Source organism: Hippocampus zosterae, chromosome 2 (genome assembly GCF_025434085.1).
Source record: "Hippocampus zosterae strain Florida chromosome 2, ASM2543408v3, whole genome shotgun sequence".
In the NCBI taxonomy this organism is placed as follows: domain Eukaryota; kingdom Metazoa; phylum Chordata; class Actinopteri; order Syngnathiformes; family Syngnathidae; genus Hippocampus; species Hippocampus zosterae.
The window spans coordinates 5,693,306-5,715,618 of NC_067452.1; the positions used below are offsets into that span (position 1 = coordinate 5,693,306).

Here is a 22,313-nt window from a genome sequence, read left to right on the forward strand (position 1 = left end):
GGAGAAACTGTCCACACTGCCCGTGCTCACCCCCGTAACGTGGGGGGTGTGGAAGCGAGGACTCCCTCATCATTGTGGGGAATGATGCGAGAGCCTCAGTGGTGGTAGGGCGAACCACGGGGGGAGGTGCTCCCCGTGTCTCTACCTGTACCAAACGGGGTTCGAAATTATCGAACCGATGAGCCAGCATGGAAACCGCGCTGCGGAGTTCCGAAAGGGCTTGGCCCTGCGGACTCATCTGTTGCTCTTGTCGGTACAGAGCGGACAAGATCTTTTCCATGTCTGCGGGATCCATGGTGGCCGGAGAATTCTGTCACGTTGTGCCCGAAGCGATTGACAGATCGCTTCGTGCACAACAAAAAATAAGGAAGTGGATCCCCGAGATAGCAGACAGAAAACGAGATCTTGTCAAAGAACAAAAGAAGTCTTTAATACGGAACACAAAATACCCGACAAGAAGAATAACAAAAGGCGCTGGTCAAATAAGGACCAGGGTACAAATAAGGTGACAACAGAAAACGCTCGCGGAAAACAAAAGCGAGGAATATCTGAATAGACTATAGGAATAATTTAAATACAATCAATAATTGGTACGACGATACAATTGCCAAAAGGCTAGGAAACAATGAGTAATATTAATTTAGGTTTTACTTTCGCGAAGGAACAATGGCGCGGCGTGGAATTCTCCGGCAGTGAGATGACTGCCGGAGTCTCAAAATAAAGGGGGGTAATCAGCCCGAAATTACGGGCAGGTGTGCCGAATGGCGGAGGAGAAGACCCGCCACCTGCTGGCGGACGCGCGACGTGACAGCGCAATAACTCGATGCATGTTTCTTTTGTATGTGGGTTGACGTCTTTGGCGTGTTTTGGGGAGATAACGCAGCAGAAGAGCTGCGTGTGGCTGAGAAGAGAAAGGCCACTTTGTTGTTGCGTTCGTTTCTCGTGACGGAGTTGGGGTGACCACCATCCCCCCCATGCCCCGGAGCCCCGCTAGACAGGCCGTCTGCGTGTCACTTCCTGTCTAAGCCTGCCGAGCAACGCCATTGGCAGGCTATTGTTCCTGGGAGAGCGTGATAGGATCGGAGAATGTGTTGTAATGTTTGCAGATTGCCTTGCTGGCGCAACAATTATAGTTGCAGAACGCTCCCCAAGGGGGAATGGGCCGATAAGAGCCTGGGTGTGGAAGGGGCTGAGTCTGTGTGTGTGTATGTGTGTGCGTGCCAGCGTGTGTGCATTTGTGTGAAAGAGAGCAGCAAGTATGTTGTATTGTTTTATTAACCACTGGCCCTGAGAATCCACAATGGAGACGTTTTTCCAATTTCCTCCAAAGTAACGGCCAAAATTGCTTTCTTTGTTTTACTGTTCATCTGTTGCACATATCTTTATCGAGAAGAAACAAGATAACGAGAATTGCGTTTCTAATCCATTTATGCAAAGGACACAGAGAAATTGCTCTCATCATAATATCGGCCGAATCAACAGTTCCATTGTTCGCTATCTGTTTTTCACGAGTGCATCTGTGTCTTCTTTTAGCAGCGAGCGAGTGCAGGGGTATCTTTGATGCCAGCGAGGCCGGGTACATCACCTCCCCCGGATACCCACTTGAATACCCGCCTCACCAGAACTGCCAGTGGGTCATCACAGCGCCGGAGCCTTCGCAGCGCATCGTCCTCAACTTCAACCCACACTTTGAGATCGAGAGGCTGGATTGCAAGTAAGCCGGGGAGGGAAGCCAGTGCCTTTGCACATTTTTTTTTTTTTACGTATCAGTGTAATTTGCTGTCAGTGGTTCTGGATGCTTTGATCCCAACGTTCTGGTCAGTCGCTCTGGAAACTTTAATTGTACTTACAAGCTCTGGGTAAGATGCAGACCATTCAGTGGACTGTGGTTTTGTTCTTGAGAAAATTGAGCACAAACTGCGTCGCACGCATTTAATGGGGTGGATGCGGCCAAGCTCAACCACAAACATCTTGGCCTCAATGCTTCTTCGGGGGCAATTACGATCCGGAGTTCCTTGCTCGGGGGCACGGCAGCCGCTCATAACCTCCTTAGCGCAAGGGGTGAAATGGACGAGGAATGCGGGTCGCAGCAGCAAAGGCTGAATGGAAGGAATTATTCAAAATCCAGTCAGGACCGATGGAAGAAATGGTTAATATTTGCCGTGGGGGGGGGGGGGGGCATCAGATAGGAAGGCAAGCAGGGGAGGGAAGGACAAGACGCAGAGAATAAAGTCCAGCTGTTTGGATGTGACTCTTGGTCAATTTTCCCAGAGATGTCAGTAATCAGTCTCATCTGTTTTCTACACGACGAGAGCAAAAAATACTTTTCCTCTGTTTAATCCGCGTTCAAAAGTCATACGCCAATTTTGTCCCAATGTGGGAAAGTGTTCAAATTTAAATCAAAGCGGCATGTAAGATGTAACAAGCAAGCAGTTACTGGAACTGTTGTTTCAAGGACAGAAGCAAATGCAAAAACCGCTTCTTTGCCGTTTTGGAACCTATGTCACCGCACATTAAATGCAAATTGATGGATAAGTAAAGTAAAAACAGTCAACTCTGAGTCGAATGGCAATTGCAGGTTTCGTCTCCTGCAAGAAAGTGTTTTGCACGTAGTTACACTAAGCCAGTTGTTTGTTTCGACATATTGCTTACCCCGAGCCTCAAGATCATAAACAGACACAATAGTTAATTGCCTTTTCTACTCATCCCTCATCTCTCTGTCAACTAAATCTTGCAGTTACTCACCACCCAAAGCAGCTATTTCGTACAGTAATACGATGTCTGATTTTTTTTTTTTTTAGCCCCCAGATATGAGCCCGGGGGAGAAAGCAGCACAACGGATTTCCTAATCACAGCACGACATGTTAGCAAAACTATTGTTGGTCAAGTCAGTGTCAAGACGCTCCTCGTTGCCTAAAACTTGGACGATGGGTAATTTAAAATGTTTGTCTTCACTTACCATTGCGAATTTTATGAGGGGGTGAGGGGGGGGGGTCTTTCCTGTACCCTCGCCTGAAGGGACGAAGGCCTTGGCCTCCCCTCTGACACACGCCCACTCAGGCTCCCTCCTCTCTGGATGTGTTTGCATGCGAGCGTGGGTGGCGAACGGTGTGAGTGTTTGAGTAAGTCTGCAAGCATGCGAGTTTTCATCAGAGTTGCTGCTCGTTCGATTTGCCGCAATATATTGGCATCTATTTTTATAAAAAATAAAACCACTTTTCTTTGAGACCCGCTCCGCTCTCTACCCCTAGATGCACGTACACCCCCGTATGCGCCGTCACGGGTTGCTTCCTCTCTTTGCCAGTGCAATTGGGCACAGCGATTGCAGAGGAGTCGATTTGTTCACGTTTCCATGCTGCTCTGTGAGGTTAAGGGCGTGGGCAGCCACTGGAGGGGTGCGGAGGCGAAAGGCTCCCCGTCTCGGTGAGGCCTGAGAAGTCTGCGTGACAGCTGGCAGCACCATAACTGTAATTTACCGAAAACGCGCTCAGCTAGGCGAGCTGCACTTGAACTTGCTCGCAGTGGGTGTACTACAGAATACACCCGCATACGCACCTGTATACGGTCCTGCCAGCTGCAAAAAAGTGCTTGGTCAGCGCCGGCAAAAATCTCTCTAACAGCCCTGCTGGCGAGTTTCCCTCGGCGGGTTCAAACTGTCGGCACTTGGCCGACCCGGCGCACCCAAAGCCCCGCACTGCCGCAGCGATCAAATTGTATCGAGGCATTCCAAGTCTGAGGTGGCACTTTAATTCAGGATTTCATCTCACACGGAGTCTGGCCGCATGCCAAAAAGCCCTTACCTCCAGGCTGCCGGCCGATTGATGAGAACTAAATGTAATAAAGGCTAGATGAAATATCAGGCCCATATCTCTAATGCAATCTGCCATCGTCGCGCCCAGGGATGCGCCAGGAGCACCGGAGGGCTGCTTCTTCCAGGTTCCTCTGACCACTTGATCTCTTTCTTGGGCTACCTCTCCTCGCATTGCTTCCTCCTCCTCTTCCCCCTCCTCTCGACCAGACTGTTTTATTGTTACTCACCTGAATTAAACATGGGAGCTTCCGGAATGAAGGGCGGCCCGGTAGTCCAGTGGTTAGCACGTCGGCTTCACAAAGCAGAGGTACCGGGTTCGATTCCAGCTCCGGCCTCCCTGTGTGGAGTTTGCATGTTCTCCCCGGGCCTGCGTGGGTTTGCTCCCACATTCCAAAAATATGCATGGCAGGCTGATTGAACACTCTAAATTGTCCCTGGGTGTGAGCGTGGATGGTTGTTCGTCTCTGTGTGCCCTGCGATTGGCTGGCAACCGATTCAGGGTGTCCCCCGCCTACTGCCCCGGAGACAGCTGGGATAGGCTCCAGCACCCCCCGCGACCCTAGTGAGGATCAAGCGGTTAGGAAGATGAATGAATGAATGAATGAGCTTCCGGAATGACAACACACACACCCACACACACACACACACACACACTAACTTTTTTAATTTCCTCTCTTCCATCTTTTGTGGAATTTAATTGGCCAATTTGCTGCTATATTTAGCCTTAGGTATAAACAGTTGATAATGTACTTTGTATGTTAACTGTGTGCGTGTGTGTGTGTGCGCGCGCGGATATGTACGCATGATTACACTTTCCCAATGGCGGGGGATCTCGGATCAATGTCTGCATGCTCCTTGTAAACGGATGGATGGAGCAAGGAAGACCGTCTAGACAGAAACAGGAGAGACACAAGAGTCACCAAAGGGACTTGTTGTGGAATATCAATGTCGGACTGGCATTAAAAACCGTATTCCCATACCTGCTGTCCTACACTGGTGACGTTTCCTGTCGGAGTCAGTCAAAGATACAACTAGTTAATTGCAGCAGGCTCAACACAACCGATATATGCGATCGACCCACGGCACAGCCTCATTTTTCCACCGTAAAACGGGAGTCGTACCACCGGTGCTGGTGACCTGATCTAGGTCGTCATGTCTGATGAGCGGTGAGATGGGTAGTACAGACATGAGGACGTTGGGAGGAAGAGAGCTCTTTGGTTTTGAGCTGTATTAAAGACGGCAGGCCCCCGGGTTCTGCTGGGAGTTCGCTCTGAGCATCTTGTTAATATTTCAGAGGCACTTATGGTTTATTAGAGGGACGGGAGAAGTGTGTGTTTTTCTTCTGTACACACTCCCCCTCCCCTTATTTAATTCCTGCTTACGGAAGGCAGAAGCAGGGAAAAAAAGATGACAGCTTCCCGATTGTTCGCAAATTGTGCTTCCATTTGTTTCCTTATGGAAGAACATGGGAAAGTACACAACGGAGCGGCGGCAAATCAAGAATCTGCAAAGCTGTATTTACTGATACTCATGAGCAGCTCAAGCTCCTCAAGCTGGCTGAACCTGAATAAACACAAGCAACGACAGTACAGTAAATAATGTCTTCGGGATGAAATGTGAGCCCCCCCCCCCCCCCCCCCCCGAAAAAAACATGGCCAGTGATTTTCAATCCCCTTGCTTGGAAGAAAAAAATGAGAATGTATGGCTGTGCCTTTAAAGCCACCGTTTGTGATGCCTGAAGATACACATACAGATGCTCACACCGCATACCAACAGTGAGGACTGGACAAAAAGTACCCAGATACACACCGCGAAAGGTGTGAAAGCTAATTAGTTGTTATGGGGATACAGTGGAGTTTTGGTTATGAGAGCAAAAGCCGACCAGTGTGCATCTGCTGGTCTTCAATTGGCTTTTTCGACCTGCCCCCCACCCGATCATTGCCTCCTGAGCAGAACACAGGCTCACACATATTCTGCCTGTCAGACAAAAGGCTTGGACTGGGTAGTTGATGGTGTTTTGGCCCCGTCTTGACTCTCAGTGTATGCGCGAAAGAAGAATTTGACATGGGAGCTGGAATGTGTTCAAGTGTGTGCCTGAGACGTGTCCGACGTTCATGCATGTATTCATCAGAGGCTGAACGCACCGATCAATAATCACATCAGAGAAACACTCACTCACTGGCGCTAATCTACGACAGGAGAGCGTGAGACAGAGAAAAGGCAAGTGGGAAACTAACATAGAGACCCACTCCAAAATCAATTAAAAGCTAATTAGGCTCGCAGATACTTCACAGGCCTGTTATCCTCACTGTTGACAAAATGGTGCTGTGAACATGAGTGCTCTCTCGCCTTTGTCTGTCTGTATGTGCATGCGTGTTTTCCCCAAGAGTGGGTTTGCACTTACAGTGCATACTGAACGACTGCAACCGTTCATTTTCGGTGCTACCAGATGATTTGTTCCTCCTCTCTAATTTTGGGGTTTGGATCTCCTCTGAAACTGGACTTTGCTCTCAGCATCAATTTCATCAATGGATGAAAGCGCTGAAATTTCAGGCTCGGCCCACTTCAAATACAGAAATGAGGCAGAGCCTCTTGTGTGACTGGAGCTGCTTAAAAGTAGGCCAAACTGTACACGTTTTCAAAGAACAGTGTTCATGCCAATGGTGGCCTCATCACATGAGCCCATTTAGAGATGTGGTGTTGTGTGTGAGAGCTGAATTACAAGCCATCTCCATTGCAACAGCGCTTGTGAGGATTTTCCACGGAGGTCGACTGGTTAGCATGTCCTCCTCACAGTGCAGAGGTGGAGGGTTCGATTCTGGATCCAGCCTTCCTGTATGGAATTTGCATGTTCTCCTGTGTGGGTTTTCTCCGGGTACTGCGGCCCCCCCCCCCTCCCTCGCATTCCAAAAACATACATGGCAGGCTGATTGAACTCTCTAAAATTGTCCCTAAGTATGAGTGTGAGCGTGGATGGATGTTTGTCTGTGTGTGCCCTGCGATTGGCTGGCAACCGGTTCAGGGTGTCCCCCGCCGAAGACAGCTGAGAAAAGCTCCAGCACCCGCCGCGACCCTTGTGAGGATAAAGCGGTTCGGAAAATGGAAGGATGGATGGAAGTTGAAATAAATAACTACCAACAAGATGTCACGCTGCATTTGGCTGGCATCCAGTCCAGAGTACAGCCCACCTCTTGCCCCACGTCAGCAAGGCTCCAGCCCACTCGTCACCTTAATGAAGATAAGCGGTTTAGAAAATGGATGGATAGATTAAAGTCACATTTCTTGGGTGCTACTCCATTTACTAACGACTATCTTGATGTGGTTCAATACAACAACCATCCACTATTTTCTTTTTCATTTTTGTTCTTCTTCTCTCTTTGTTGTTTTTGAACATTCAAATGAAAGAGCAAATGTGGGACCATGACTCATCAACGCCCCTCTGGCTGGCCTGTGTGATATTACTAAAGTTAAACATGAACTCATGTGACCGCATGTGTGTGTGTGTGTGTGTGTGTGTGTGTGTGTGTGTGTGTGTGTGTGTGTGTGTGTGTGTGTGTGAGAGAGAGAGAGAGAGAGTCTAATTATGTTTATGCAATGACAGACACAGGCCAAAAAGAGCTAACTCATTTGGAATGGACCAGGTGGACTCAGACTTGGCCCCTAAGAATTTGCTTTTTTTGTTCAGGGTCAGCTGGCAGGTCAAAGATCACAGTGAACTATTTAGCCAAGCGTGTGAAGCGTCTTTACATTTATTCATACTAATTTTCTCTTTGCTTAATCCCCTCTGTCGATAACGCCCCTAACCATTTTCTCTCTGAAGCACCCGCAACCGCAATTCAAGTGATGAATTCCCCACATGCATCTCTCCAGAAGTAAACTGGCATTAAAACAACAACAACAACTCAGAAAATGATCGGAGGCTTTTGTCCGTATGCCAAAGTGACAGGTGGCAAAATGCAATAACCCTATACCGAAAAGGCATTTTTCATGAGCAGGAGCATTAACAAAGTCATATAGGTAAAATGTACCAAATCAGAAATGCTCATTTAAACCAATAGTGAAGTCGAGAAACCTCTGACTATTCCATATTTCAGTGTGCAATCAAATGCATGTCCAATCAAAGGCAGAAAAGGCGTGATCAGATTATTGCAGAAATCATTTCCTGCCATCTAAAACACAGTCGGGTGGGTGAAAATAAAATCTGTGTCCTCAGATTTCAGCTACCGGGTACTTGTTTTTCTCCACGGTCCAACGTCGGGTGTTTCTGGTGTGACTTGAAGATTAAATGAAGGCGGCGCATCTGAAGCAGCTGATGCCTACTTGTTGAGCAAGAGCCAAGTCCGTGGCTAATATGTTTACTTCTATCTTTGCATGGGGTTGTGCTCCAAAATGCTTTGCCTCTGCAGTGCACATTGTATCCGGGGATAAAGAAGATACATTTATCCACACCTGGCATTGTTTTATCAGCGCTGTTCATGACATAACTCCATAACGTCTTTGCTTCTCCTTCGCAATGCTCTCTCATCTCCTTGCCATCGTAGTAAAGCCTCACTCCAGTGAACCCTCTCCAGATCATGTTTAACCTCTCCTCTTCCCCCAACCCTATTTTCTTTCTTTTTTTTTTTCAAATCAGGTACGACTTCATTGAAATCCGAGACGGCACTTCAGAAAATGCAGACGTCTTGGGGCGGCACTGCAGCAACATCGCCCCGGCGCCAATCATCTCATCGGGTCCCTCCCTCCAGATACGATTTGTGTCGGACTATGCTCACCAAGGGGCTGGCTTCTCTCTGCGCTACGAAATCTTTAAAACAGGTGAGGTGGCCAATGTCACTCATGTCATGGAGGCCTTTAAAAATTTAGTTGACACTGAAACTGGCTCCATTTGGAGTGGTCCACATAAAATTCAAAAGAGAGAAGGTCATTTAAGTGTCGCATGTTAAACTCGAAAGGAGTGCAAACATACACGCAAGCAGATTTCTTTAACTGCTCCTTGTTTATCTCACTGTCTCAAAGTCTTTCCACTACTTTACTCCACTGAATGATTTTGTGAAGTCCACTCCTGTTAATTGCCTCGAACCAAGGCTTGGTCCGCACTGCGCTCCCAAGGACTCCTCCAAAATTGAGATCAAAAGAAGTAGCCAAACAAATGTAACACAGTGTGAAAAGTCAGCTTTTATTCGCTACCTTAAGATGCTTGAAATTATCGAAGGAATGCTTGCTTATTTGAAGTGAAATCAGGTTCCTCTTGGGCCATGAGAGAATGGGCGAATGCACAGCGAGAGCACTGATGGTGGCCTCTTGGAGTCGGACCTCCTCCGGTCAAAGGTTTATGGGTATAGGCTGAGGCGAGGAGATTGATGGGGACTAGCAGGAGCTCAAATGGAATTTTGTGGAGCCCGCTGAAGTGCACAAAGTGTGGTTTGAACGTGTGATTGTTCTGTCCTTGGCATTTCTGTGTGTGAGTACGTGCGTGCGTGTGTGTGTGTGCGTGTGTGCGTGAGAGAGAGAGAGAGAGAGAGAGAGAGACGAGGTGAAATGGTCAGGTGGCCTTGAGGCAGCTGAAGGATTTATGTTCAAGTGAGTTGATTTGACTCAACAATGTTTTAGGTGGCTTCTTTTGAGCCAACTCTCTCTTTGCTGAAAGCGTGCATGAATTTTAACAGCGTGTCAGGATTAAGGCAACCAGCACAAACGTCAAAATGCGGAATTTAGCTGTCACCTCTTACATGTTTTAAGCTTCAGAGAAGAGTGTCAGTGAGCCAGATGTCTGCAACGGTACCTAAGACACCTGTAGTCTTGTAACAAGCAGAGTCAAAACACAACACAAAATTACTGATACTATACGGCACCAAAGTACACCATATGTACAAAAATATATTTTCAATCACTACAAATATGAAATAGGTCGACCACTCATTTTTTTAAATACATTGAATGTCAGAAGGAAAAATGAAAATGCGTTCGCCAAACGTATTTGTCACAATGCCATGACAGCTAACACGTGCGGCCATATTTGCCTGCAAGAAGCGGCGCCGTGATCTGGCATATCACTCAATCGGAACTGGTGAGTGCAACTTAATGGACGATCCAGTCAACGACTTGGCGTCACATCCGTTCCGAACATGCCGACTTGCATTAAAATGAACCATGGGAATTATTTTGACAAACACAAGACTTGACACTGAAATGGGAAGACCAGATATTTCTCAAACATTATTGTTCCATTTCACCATCAATAGCCCCCCCTAGGTACTAGCCTCTACCAAAGGGAGAATACTACTTTCATGTACTTTGTACAAGACTGGTTTTATACAAGACTGGTCATCCACACATCTTGTAGAAGTGTCTCTTAGGTTCAATTTGCACTGCACGGTTCAATTTGACATAATTCTGAGGATTTTGCTTTCCCACAAATTGTACACAATTCACACTACAGTAAATATGCTTGCTGAAAGCCGTGTTGGAGATCAAGCAAGCAAAAATAATTGCCTAGAGCAGTCTATGTTATAGTGCTGAGGTTATCATCATTTAATCAATCCAAGAGTCAGCCCAGGCCAACTAAATGATGTCTTGTTACTTATGTAGTATTTCCACGGTCTTGACAACATTGAGGCATGCATTTGCTGCATTTAGCAGACGTGTGACACTGAGAACAAGCGTAGGTGTCTGCTTGATGCTCAAGTGGGTGTTTCTACTCACAGCACAATACATGTCTCAATGTGTGGGCGTCGTGATAAATCCACGACAATGACAACAGAAATGGTGAAAAGAGAAATTGACTGACAATAATATGAATGGCGATGAAGGTTATGATGACTGAGGGTGAGGAGGAGGAAGAGGAGGATGATTTAAGGCCTTTGTTAATCTCAACACTTTAATCATCATCATAGGTGTTTGTCTTCCAGCTGCGGCAGCAAACACGCGTGCGCTCGCCACTTTGCAACGGACATGTTTATTCACCAGGGTGGAAGTGATCGCATTTCAATTACTTTCACTCTTTAGGTGATTACAGTTGTCTTGGGTAAGATTAAAGCTGTGTGGTCTCCACCTTTTTTAGAACACGCCATGCTATTTCAGAAAAAAAAAGAAAGACGTTTCCTTCCTTTGTAATTAGTTTTAAGGCTCTTTGATGTGCATGTGTTGTTAAAGGGCGTGTCTTTATGGAGATGGAGATCTCGGTAAACAATTACATGTGCTGTGAGATGTCTGTGCGTGTGTGTGGGTGTGTGTGATGCAGGCGCGCCTGGGTGTGAGGGTGTTCAGCTAGAGCTGATGACTAGTTTGTTTTTGTTTAGCTCATTCAAACTTGTTACATAAGTGATGAGTGTAACTACTCTAGGGAGTGTTGGATTGTTTGGGTCAACATGTGCATGCAGATATATGTGTGTGTGTGTGCATATGTGTGTGTGTGTGTGTGTGTGTGCGTGTGTGTGTGTGTGTGTGTGTGTGTGTGTGTGCATGTGTGTGCGTGTGCCTGTATGCCTGCATGCTCATTTCCATGTAGGAGGTGTGGGAGTGCACATCCACCATGACAGCCACAACTTCTCCCACACCCACAAATGTGCTACCAAAAAGCAGACTCCCAATTCCCACTCCCATGTATGCCGTACAGTGAACGTGCACGTTCCCGCCGCCTTCACCCCCAAGCCCAAAGCCCATATTGTTGTGCCCTACTTTACTCGCACTGGTGCATGCTTAACCCTTTATTCATCGGAGACTACCCCTCCCCCAATGCCCTCATCCATTCGTCATCCATCCTCACTCAGTCACGTGTCGTTGATGCTGTTACCACGGCTACTAGAGGCAGACTTACCAGTAAAGCCCGCTTTTTCTGGTCCCCCAGAGCCCCACCACAAGACGAGCGGTATGGGGCCACATCACAGCCAATCCTGAGTTGAATGCAAAGCGGGGTAGCACTTGAGGGCACCAAATCCCTCCTGTGACCATTGGTGACCACCGCCGAGACATGTATATGGTCTCGGCGGGAGCGCAGCTAGGGGCTGGTTGCCAGTCAGACATGCCGTGTGTGTACGCTTTGTGTGTTTCTGATGCCATCACATTGCTCGGCCGTCGACCACCCTAACAAACTACTGTTAAGTAGATGCCTGACTGACTAATACTTCATTATCAGGGTCGTCCTCCCAGAAACAATAAATCATAGGCAAATTAAATAAGATGAATTAAAAAAAAACCTGTTTTAGACTGATCATCCCAAAAGAAATGATGGCCCCAAATGAAAATAAATGAGATACGGTCATCATCTGGAAAAGTTGTTGGCACTCCTGATTGGCACATACTATTTGATTACAAGTAATTTCCCTCCATGCTCCAGGCTGTTAAAATGCTGACGCCGTTCAATTTCACAGCCCTCATCAAACTCATCATAATAAGTTTGATGATGAGGCAGAACGTCTCGCTCGACCTAAACGTTGGCCCGTGACATGGCAAGAAAGTGGCTTTTTTCCTTTGTGACTTTTCATGTCGTGTTATTTTATGATTGTGGATTTCACACACATCCACAAACCTTTTACACACATCGTGAAAGGGATGCATTGGGAGAGAGTCAAAGACAGAGAGAAAAACAAACCAACAAAAACCTTGAAATTTACATTTCTGATGTTTATGTCAAATACGTTGCAAGCAAGGTGGTTTTACTTAAATATTTAGTTGGAGTTCAATCATAGTTGTGAAAACCTTTCTCTTATTTCTTTATTGTGAAATGCCGGAAAGCCATTTTTCACAAAAGCGGGACTTAAAATGTTATCATAGGGTGTTGCCTTCACTCAATTTATTTTATTTTTTTTGACAGCGAATGAGCTCATGTAGCTCAGGCAAGGTTGCATGAAATAGGCGTGCGTCAGAGTGGTTGACATATGTCAGGCAAGTAGGCGGACGCAGTTAAGCTACACACAAGACACCACGGTGGGCGCAAAGGTGAATCCTCGGCAGGAGCTGTGTGCTACAGCGGGTAGACAGCAGACAAGCTAGAGAGAGCGCAGACTGCACCACACAACAGGGAAAAGACGAGACAGGACGGGAGGTGAATCGGGGGCCACTTGGGTGGGTTTTACCCAGCAACTCGCCCCCCTCTTTCAGGCTCACACTGGCGTACAGTGTGACCCCTCCCCTTTGCCAGTGCACAGCTTTTGACCAATGACAGCTCACGCCAAGCAGGGGCTTGTATGGGTCGAGCACGTGCGCAGGAGGTGATGGAGGGAGGTTCCAAGACTTGTTTTTGGCATGCTCACACACCGTGAACCAATGACCACAAACGAAAAGGGGAAAGTACTCATGCATAAGTGACTGCCACACAACCGTGTAAAATATAGAAGACACCCATGCAATGTGTGCGTTTACCCAGGCACAGTGACCAGTTGGTGCACATCATCTGGAAAATGCAAACACAGCGGAAGGCAGTGCTTGGAGACACGGAGTCAAGCTGTGCTCATATTGAAGTTTTCGCAACTCCACACTGCTGATTTGTGACCCAGTAAAAACAAGGCCACTGTGTTACTAGGTCTCACACACACCGAGTAGCTGTCACGCACCCACCTCACACGCCGCACAGGCAAAGAAACAAAAATGGAGGATGCGGTCTTACTATGGGGGCAGCACCCTCCTTAGGCTGCGTTCTGGCTGCAGGCATGTCTGATTCAAATCAGAATCCTCCCTCAGAAAAACCCGATTTTTAGGGCTGGCTGTTCACACAGTTTCTAACAAGTGTCCAAATGGGATTAGCCCCGTTCAGACTAGGAACCCTTCCGACCGGTTGCTGCAGCAATGACGTTGGAACGGAGACGGCATCCAGCACGTGTGGTGTTTGATGTGATCTAAATGTGATAGCAGCAAACCACAAAATCAGTTCATAAATGGACTTGTTTCCATACATGTCCTCAATCTTTGCTCGTACGGCGCTCTTTCCCAACAGACTGATAATGCGTTTCGTCCTGTGTCCAGGGATTGCTGCTTTGTAAATGTACCGCTGCGCACTTCGATTGTCGCTGTGTTCTGGCACAGCTTGGTCTTGCGTCGCGTCTAGTGACGTCATGGACAGTCAAAACCGATCTGTGTCTTTTGAGCTGTTCAGACTGAGACGCATCCTGTCCAAATCCGATATGAAACTGCCTTCCAAATGTGGTTTCAATCCTATAACCACTCAAATCAAATTGCATGTCCTTTGTTTTCAGCCAACAAAAAGAGGCATGCAGTTTCAATCTAGATGTGCTAAAAATCGGATTTTGGATGGCAGTCTGAAGAAGGCTTTAGTCTCCCTGATAAGGTCTACTCGGGGATTTTGGAGGGAAAGGAACATCAGATTCACAAGGAGCAGTGTCATTTTTGTCCTGGCTGTGGACCAGTGTACTTTCCATCCATCGATCTGTCATGATGAAGGTGGAGCGAAGGCAAAAGGTGAAGTGCTCACTTTAAGTGGTCGATCAACGCTCACAAGCTTTGGGGAGTGGCCCAAAAATATTTTCACAAATATAGCTGGCCAAAGGGGTTGTCTGGGCTCTCCCCTTGAAATAGGATGAGAAGCTCAGTCATGCGGGAGGCGCTGGATGAAGGGACGAGGGAAGTCGGAGCTTGCCTGCTGGGCCAACAAACTGACACCAGATAAGCGGAAGATGGATGGATGGCTTTTAATATCCTCAGCTGTGTGTGTGTGTGTGTGTGTGTGTGTGTGTGTGTGTGTGTGTGTGTGTGTGTGTGTGTGGGTCTGCATTCTGGGCCTGGCTTGAATGTGGATGACTGTCAGGATGTTTTGATACTACAGCGTATGCCTCCTGACTTTCAGGAACAGCTTGGAAAATGCACAGGAGAAAATAGCATTGATGCTACTTTAATGTTATGTCTTCAGACCAGCGATTTCATGGGAATTACCGCATTTTGTGTTGGAAACAGTTAGAAAGCAGGAAACACGGTGTCGGTCTTGTGAAGTTGTTCGCTCATTGCTGGGCTAAATAAGGAGGGTCCTCTGCCATTATCAAGTGCAGTGAGCAGTAGTGAGGTAACAGCCAGCCCCCAAGCCACTTTTATAGGTCTGCTTGATAATAAAGTCTGGTGCCTTGTTGGAATGTTGCTGTAGGAATGTGCTATTAACATGTCTGAGCTCTTGAGGTTTTATACATTTGGATGTGGCTGTTCACAAGCTCAGGTGGTCTCTGGTTTAAACTTCAATGTGTCATGCTGAAGTTGCGCAAAATAGAAAATCTTAAAATTCACTCATCAACTTCATCACTTTAAGAAGCAGTTACAAAAGCAAGCAGAGAAAGAAGCTTGGAACATGGGTGTTGGAAAAAGATGAAGGTGAAGATAGCAGAGGCTTCTGAATCAACACGTGATAGGCGCACTTCTACGAACACGGGGAAGGCCAATGGGTAGGCGGTAGGAGCGGTGCAGCTGCAAACGCTCAAGGTGAGGCGCACAGCGGCCCAGGCTGCATAAATCTGCATCGCTAATGAAGAGCTCCCGCAAAGGCCTCACTTGAGTTGAGCCATTACACAAGGCCTGTGGTATGTTTGACTTCTTGAGAAAAGGGAGAGCCTGTGAAAGACGGAGAAAGAGAGAGCGTATTGGGATCATCGGAGAACATTTATTTTGATTGTATGCAAAAGCTCAGAAGTCAGAGGCACTACTGAGGTCCTCAAAAGCCTGGCCTAAAATGATGCGTGTCACATTGTCTTCTTTGCTTGGGACTTTTTGACGCCTGGAATGAGTAACAGATTTCTTCACATCTTGAAGCAATGCAATTGTTTTTTCAGATGCAAAAGTTGCTGAAAACAGCACGGTGCCATGTCAAAGTGCTCATGATTGGCAGGTTTGGACGTTGATGGAGGTGGGGCAATGGGGCGGGGGCGGTCTTCACGTCATACGGCACGTAGGACACACTGTAAGATGTCTGTGATGAACAGAACTTCATCTGCAAGACAGATGTTTCTTCCGTTCGGTCTTTTTCTCTTGTCTGATCTGGATGTTGTTTTATGATCCATGGCTTCTTCTCTTTTTTTTGTCTCCTCTCAGGGTCAGAATTCTGCTTCCGCAATTTCACCAGTAGCTCCGGTATGATCGAGTCACCGGGCTTCCCTGATAAATACCCCCACAATCTGGAGTGCTCGTACATGATCATTGCTCCGGCCAACATGGAAATCAGCCTCACGTTTCTCACCTTTGACCTGGAGAACGACCCGCTGTTGGTGGGAGAGGGCGACTGCAAATACGACTGGTTGGACGTGTGGGACGGCTTGCCGCAAGGTAAGTGCAAATTCATTTCCCCGCTGCGAGCACATGCAGACTCACGGACTTTCCACATTCCCACATGGACGTTCTCTCACGAAGCGCTCGCTTTGATGTGTAGCCTTGCTCTGCGTTCCTTTAGGTTCCGTATAGGAAACATTATTTGGCACTGGCATCCGAAAGTTCTCGGACACCCCAAAGGAGCAGCCCTTTCTCATGCCCCTCTGAACACCCTTCATCAGCGCCTTCCTTTCAGCAATGTCCTGACTTACTTATGTTTCCTTCCTCCCTCGGATGAGAGCGAGCGTCGTGCTGGGACTCTATTTGGCTCCAACGAGAGGTGCTGAATGTCAGGAAATGGCAAACCAAAAACAGTTGTTGCAAAGTGCTTTGATAGTTGCCACCAAAGACTAATTGCTGCTGTATCAGTCATGAAAACCACATTAGTGTGGCTAAATCGCAGTTTTGCTCCTTACGCTCCTCCTCCATTTCCCTTCTCTTCCCTTTTATTTACAAAGAAATCTGAGGTAGCACACTGCCTTGCTCTATTAAATTCTATTTGGGGTTTCTAAAAAAGGGATTCACATGGGTTTCATTTTTCAATTACGTATAGCCTTGAATTTGGGAGCTGTGGTCGTCGCGGACATTCAAAGAAGAAGGAGAATTAGGAGGAAATTAAAGCGTAACCCAGTTCGAGTGAGCCTCGTCCTCAGGCGTAAAAGGGTCTTGGCAGACAGGCGGGAAAGGTGAAGAATTTGGCGTCTGGCAAGGGAGCACGTCTCGAGACGACGGTAATCCTCACTGGTTTGGTGTGCGGATGATCCCAGAGCAGCTTGCATAAAGGCGGGGATTCGAGTCCCCCCGCTGGGGTCTGGCTAAGACACACATATGGAGGGACATGAAGAGCGACTCAGGATGAAGAAAGACGGGTGTTGCAACGGCTGCGAATCATGAGCCATCGCTTAGCAGAATAACAGTTGATTTCTTCTGTCGTATTTCCTCAAAGCACCAACAAAAATCTCAAGCAAAATAAAAGTCCATTGTTTGTTTTAAAATCAATGAAAGGTCCTAACTTGCTGACTGACGTGATTTGTTTATCTGCAGCGTCCCCGCTGATCGGGCGCTACTGTGGCACCAAGATCCCTCCAGAGATTCAGTCGTCCTCTGGGCTGCTGTCACTTTCCTTCCACACAGATATGGCGGTGGCCAAAGATGGCTTCTCTGCCCGCTACAACATGACTCATAAAGAAGTCAGCGACTGTGAGTGCGGGCTGCCTCCCCGTCTCTCTGTTTTTTGTGTTTTGTGTGTATTTGTTTGTGCTTGGCGGGCTTGTTTAGCAGCTATTATTAAATCTTCCGACACTCATTTTTCTTTCTACGCCTCACCCTTGCTGTCATGCAATTGTGGAGTTCACCCCTTGAACAAGCTCTCTTTTCCTTAGGATTAAAATTAACAAAGGACTTCTTTTGGCTCTGTTTGTCCTTTCTGGCTGTGGCTTTTTCAGGGTTTATTATCAGCTACGTCTTGCTCCCCATCATCCATTCTATTCACCCTCCCCATGACAACTAAATTCCCTTTTCTTTCCCTCTGTCAGCGTTTCACTGTAGCATGTCGCTTGGCATGGAGTCGGGGAAGATCAGTGATGACCAGATCAGTGCCTCCACAAGCTTCTACGACAACCGCTGGTTGCCACGTCAGGCTCGCCTCAACAACCACGACAACGCCTGGACGCCCTCAGAGGACAGCAACAAAGAGTACATCCAGGTCCGGCAATGCGCCTTTCCTTGAACAGAATGTTACTGTGAAGAATGCTGTGTTTTGACACACGGTATACTTCTGGTTTCCCACCAAGACCAGAAAATCCTAATCAGTACCAAATTGTACATCAGAATTTTGTTGTTAAGTTCATGCATTGTTCACTGAGAAATCAACGAAGCTAGTTATTGCATAAGACCGCTTGCTCAGAAAGCCCCCCGGACCCCAAAAAAGACAATGAAAACACAAGCTAGAAACAAATCGTGTCTTATTGATAAAAATGCACTCAGCAGCAGTGACATTGAAGAAACACGCCCTCGAGGAACTGCAAACTGATGATAAGGAAGTGCTCCTAGCGCTCACACACTGGGTACAGTATATTTATATTTATATACCGTACGTGCATATGTGTAGGCAAGAGCGGCGTGATGGATGAAGGTGCTTCAGAGCATCCCATTCAAATATGATGCTATTGATCTTAGCATACAATGTTTTTCTTCTACATTTACACAAGACAATGCCCAGACGCAAGTGCCACCCCGTTTCCTGTGCGCCGTCGATCCGCCGCGGTCCGCATGACATATCGACACAACGGATGGCTGTCTTAGTGATTCAAGTCAATCCTGTTTATCATAAATCCCCACTAGACGCTTTGCAGTTCCTCCTCTCCCATGGAATATTCTCCATTAAGAAAACACAACATATTTTAAATTCCATTTTCCCTTTGCCTTTCTTCAAGGTTGACCTCCACTTCCTGAAAGTGTTGACGGGCATTGCCACCCAAGGGGCCATTTCCAAAGAGACTCAAAAGTCTTACTATGTCACCACCTTCAAGCTGGAGGTCAGCACCAACGGGGAAGACTGGATGATCTATCGGCATGGCAAGAACCACAAGGTACATTTCCGCATGTGCGCACAATTCACTTCTTCCTGGCTCTGAAGTCAACCAAGAAACAGAGCCTCTCTTCAAGAGTGACACAAACGTGTTCCAGTACTTTAAAGCTGGTATACCTGGACCATGACATTGGTCATGTGGCAAAAAAGAGGTTATGGGAAGGAGGAAAAGATGGAGATAGCAACATAAGTACAATGGAGTCCTCTGTGTGCCCTTCTTCTGGGTGTGTTATCTGTAATCATTCTCACATTGCCACACTCCGCACATATTCAAGTTTGTGTTGTATGTGTATGTATGCACTGCAGGATGTTATTGTCACGGTGCGTGGGTTTCCATTCCTCCTATCTGGGTTGAGGTCACCGTGGATTTTTAGTAGGAAAATGGAGGGCGTGGAGGGGGGTGGTGGCTTTGTGGAAGGCTTAATCCGCAGACACACTTACACATGACCAACATAGACCCCTTCTGCGCTGGCCACTGATTAGTTTGGGTGGGGCCGGTGGGGGGTATCAAATGTGGAGATTACAGAGTGAAACATGGATTTGACTTGAAAACGAAGCAACAACATCTGCGCTGTTCTGTTTAGTAGACCTCAATGCACGCTGCCTTTAAATGGACTCTCTTGTCATCGCCCTGTCTGCAGGATGTTTGCCTCTTTGTATTGTGAGCCTCCCAAAATGGCCAAATGATATTTTACATGTGTAAAAAAAATGAATAAGATGACTTGAACCGAAATTCCTGCAAACCCAATGGCAGCAAACAACAATGGTCTGACTGAAGCAGCACTTTTGACTTTCGTCGCCAGCCTGGTACGTCCAGCGGTTCACATGGGCCACAGTCAAATCTACTGTGACTGCTAATCCATCATCCACGCAGTACAAACTCCCGGTTAGCCGTCGTAAGCTCCCCAAAGAGCCCTTAAGTGGTTGAAGCTCATTTTCTGTCAGGGGGTCCTGTAATGATGAGGATTTTACTTCTGTAATTGTCATTTAACACAGCGCTCAAGAACATATTGTGGTTTGGGAGGCTTGCAGAACTGTATGCGTGTGTGTGTGTGTGTGTGTGTGTGTGTGTGTGTGTGTGTGTGTGTGTGTGTGTGTGTGTGCCTACCAGCCCGTGTTTGCCCACGTAACCATACATTCACGTACTTGTACAACCAGTCCATCTCAGGGCCCACAGCAGCAAGCAGCCAGCTGGAAGTAGTTCCTGCTGTCAATATCTTCATAGCAAGAATGAGGAAGTGAGAGGAGTGGAGGTCATGGCTGCTCAGGCTGAGAAAGAGGAAACAAATGGCGGCAGAAGAAAGCTGGGAGGGGACCATTGTGAGAACTGTCGTGACAAAGAACGATGGAGAAAAAATACAAATGAGTGGAACATCAGTTCGATAACGTCTTTTGCGGAGCTCACCGCGTTTCCCTGTGGCGTGCTCAGTCAGCTCAGAGGAGAGCACTGCTGAGGACTCACAAGACAGAGGAATTACTGGAATAGTAAATGAATTAAGCTGTGATGTCTGGACACAGTATTTTACAGAGCGTGAACAACATTCTGTGAAATGATTTCTACTTAGAGCTGCACATGATTGTTGGACTTTGCTGGCCTATAACAGATGATCTTCAAAGGCCGTGCAGCATAACACACACACACGCACACACCTTCCATCATGACCTTGTTTTCTACAAAGGTCATCAATAGTTAAATAGCCATGGTCCACACCCAGTCTGGCCGTTGCATACCGCCTACATGTGCGGATATGCTGAGCTTTCTGCAACCAGCGGTGCTTCGTTATATTTTCATGACTCTCCACACCAGGAGACACAACACGGCTGCTTTAATTATTCAACTCACTTCGCCATTATGTGACACAAGGCGGAACCGCGCCCCAGTCGTCAGGCAGAGTAGAGCCTACCGTTTTCAACAAAATTCTTCTGTCTCTGAAGCCGCTGCATTGAAAAAGCGACACCACCGTCATCAACAGGTTTGTCAATGAGCAACCATTTGCTTCCCAGAGGCAATGGCCTTTAACGTTTGAAGGACTGGCGTCGGGTTCTGCGACAATAGACAGGAGGATGTGGAGGAAACTGAACCGCCATTGTCTTTGTGTCTCCCCTGTTTCCCCTTTTTTTTCCAAGGTTGTCTTCTCTGCTCTCACCTCTTGAGAGCTAATTTGTCACACCAGGTCAATTAGATAGCCCATGGTAATATTTTGACGCGGAGGCAGTATGGAAGGGCAAGAAAATCTCGGATGAGGTCAATGGAAGTCTTTCTGTTCTCCTGTCTGCTGTCCCATTTTCATTTCCACATTATGAAACGTTCTCGTGATTCATATAAATGGAAATTCCAGCTAATTTGCTATTTAATGCCCTGATACATTATTTGCTCTCCAAGTGATATAGCAGCTCATTGTGCAATGCCTCCCATTTGCCCCACCTCCTCCTCCATGCCTCTTTTCTTTTTTCCCATCAAGATAAGCGCAGTGCATACATAACACTTTTTAACGTCTATCTTTGAGTATCACGTCAACGCTCGGAGAGTCTGTGGCTCGACCGAACTCAGCGTTGCCCCACACCAGCAGTCGTATTTCTGCTGAGAAATGTTAAACATATTTAACATTTACGATCATCACTCAACTCACATCCCGGGACAATCACTCAGAATAAAATAAACCTTTCGTGACATCCGATGATCGTGACATCCCAGACTTTAATTGGAAGGTAATGTGTCCTTTGAATTGAATACAACTTTATTGTTAAATGTGCTGTACGTTGCTTTGGAGTTGCTGCCCTCCATTGGACCTTCTTACATGAAAATGCTTACTCTTCATTTGCTTTCAAGTATTCATCTCAAGACGCCTCATGCCTGTCGACTTCTTTTTTTCGTCTTTTTACCCCACAAATCTTTGTTACAAATATATGGGAGCGACAAAGACATTGTCATTGTATAAGCTTGTTTTGCTGAACCCCCTATCCCAACTATTTGGCCTCTTTGGTTATTCCGAGGGTTGCCGGTCCTCCATCCAGTAGCAGACACAGCACAGATATCCCACTTTCCTGTTGAAACACCGACTGGTTTGTACGACCGCTGTCGGCTCCACTCGATTAAATCAGACCATGCCGGAAATCAAATAAAACTCTGGAGTAACATTTGGAAGTCCTATCATATGTCCTGCCACTCTGAGAGGCAGATGCCAGATAAACAATATTACAAATGGGTTGGTTTCCACCAACATTGACAATAGTTTTCAGGCACTTTCCTCCTTTTTTCCCCCTTCTCTACTGTGATGCTTGGCCACAACACAAGAAAATAAGTTAGACTTAGCTGTCTTTCAGCTAAATTCCTCATGTGTGGTTTCAGTTCGAGGTAGAAATGCACAGATGCACAATGAGGATGTGCCATTGGAAAATTGGAGGATGTAAAATGAACTTTTTTGTCTGTCAATGAAAGCCACCATGAAATGCCCCCTTGAGCTTCCCAGGTCTCTTTTTACCACAAAACAGGAAGTAACCCGAGCATATGGGTTACTTTTGCCCTCTCCCCCCTGCAGGCTCGCCCTGCCCAAAAGACCCAGTGGGAGGGAAGGGATGCTCCTCAAGGAGAAGTGAATGTTGATGCTTTGGGAT

The 22,313-nt window shown here is 46.9% G+C and overlaps 3 protein-coding genes across 6 annotated transcripts in view; 2 read left to right on the plus strand and 1 right to left on the minus strand.

Annotated features, from left to right (window-relative positions):
• The window catches only part of abcb6a (ATP-binding cassette, sub-family B (MDR/TAP), member 6a), a 139,137-nt gene that overhangs the window by 64,993 nt on the left and 51,831 nt on the right, over positions 1 to 22,313 (plus strand). The gene's annotated exons all lie outside the window — the stretch shown is intronic.
• rpl31 (ribosomal protein L31) overlaps positions 1 to 22,313 on the minus strand; it is a 237,082-nt gene that overhangs the window by 39,626 nt on the left and 175,143 nt on the right. The window lies entirely within an intron of this gene.
• Positions 1 to 22,313, plus strand: part of nrp2a (neuropilin 2a) — a 57,004-nt gene that overhangs the window by 9,363 nt on the left and 25,328 nt on the right. For 3 of the 4 annotated variants that reach the window (XM_052058718.1, XM_052058719.1, XM_052058722.1), the window contains exons 2-7: positions 1,534 to 1,714; positions 8,445 to 8,626; positions 15,836 to 16,066; positions 17,153 to 17,308; positions 17,644 to 17,813; positions 18,544 to 18,699. In XM_052058718.1, the coding sequence (XP_051914678.1) occupies positions 1,534 to 1,714; positions 8,445 to 8,626; positions 15,836 to 16,066; positions 17,153 to 17,308; positions 17,644 to 17,813; positions 18,544 to 18,699 (1,076 nt within the window). The remainder of the gene's footprint in view (positions 1 to 1,533; positions 1,715 to 8,444; positions 8,627 to 15,835; positions 16,067 to 17,152; positions 17,309 to 17,643; positions 17,814 to 18,543; positions 18,700 to 22,313) is intronic. The other variant, XM_052058721.1, reaches the window with a different exon arrangement.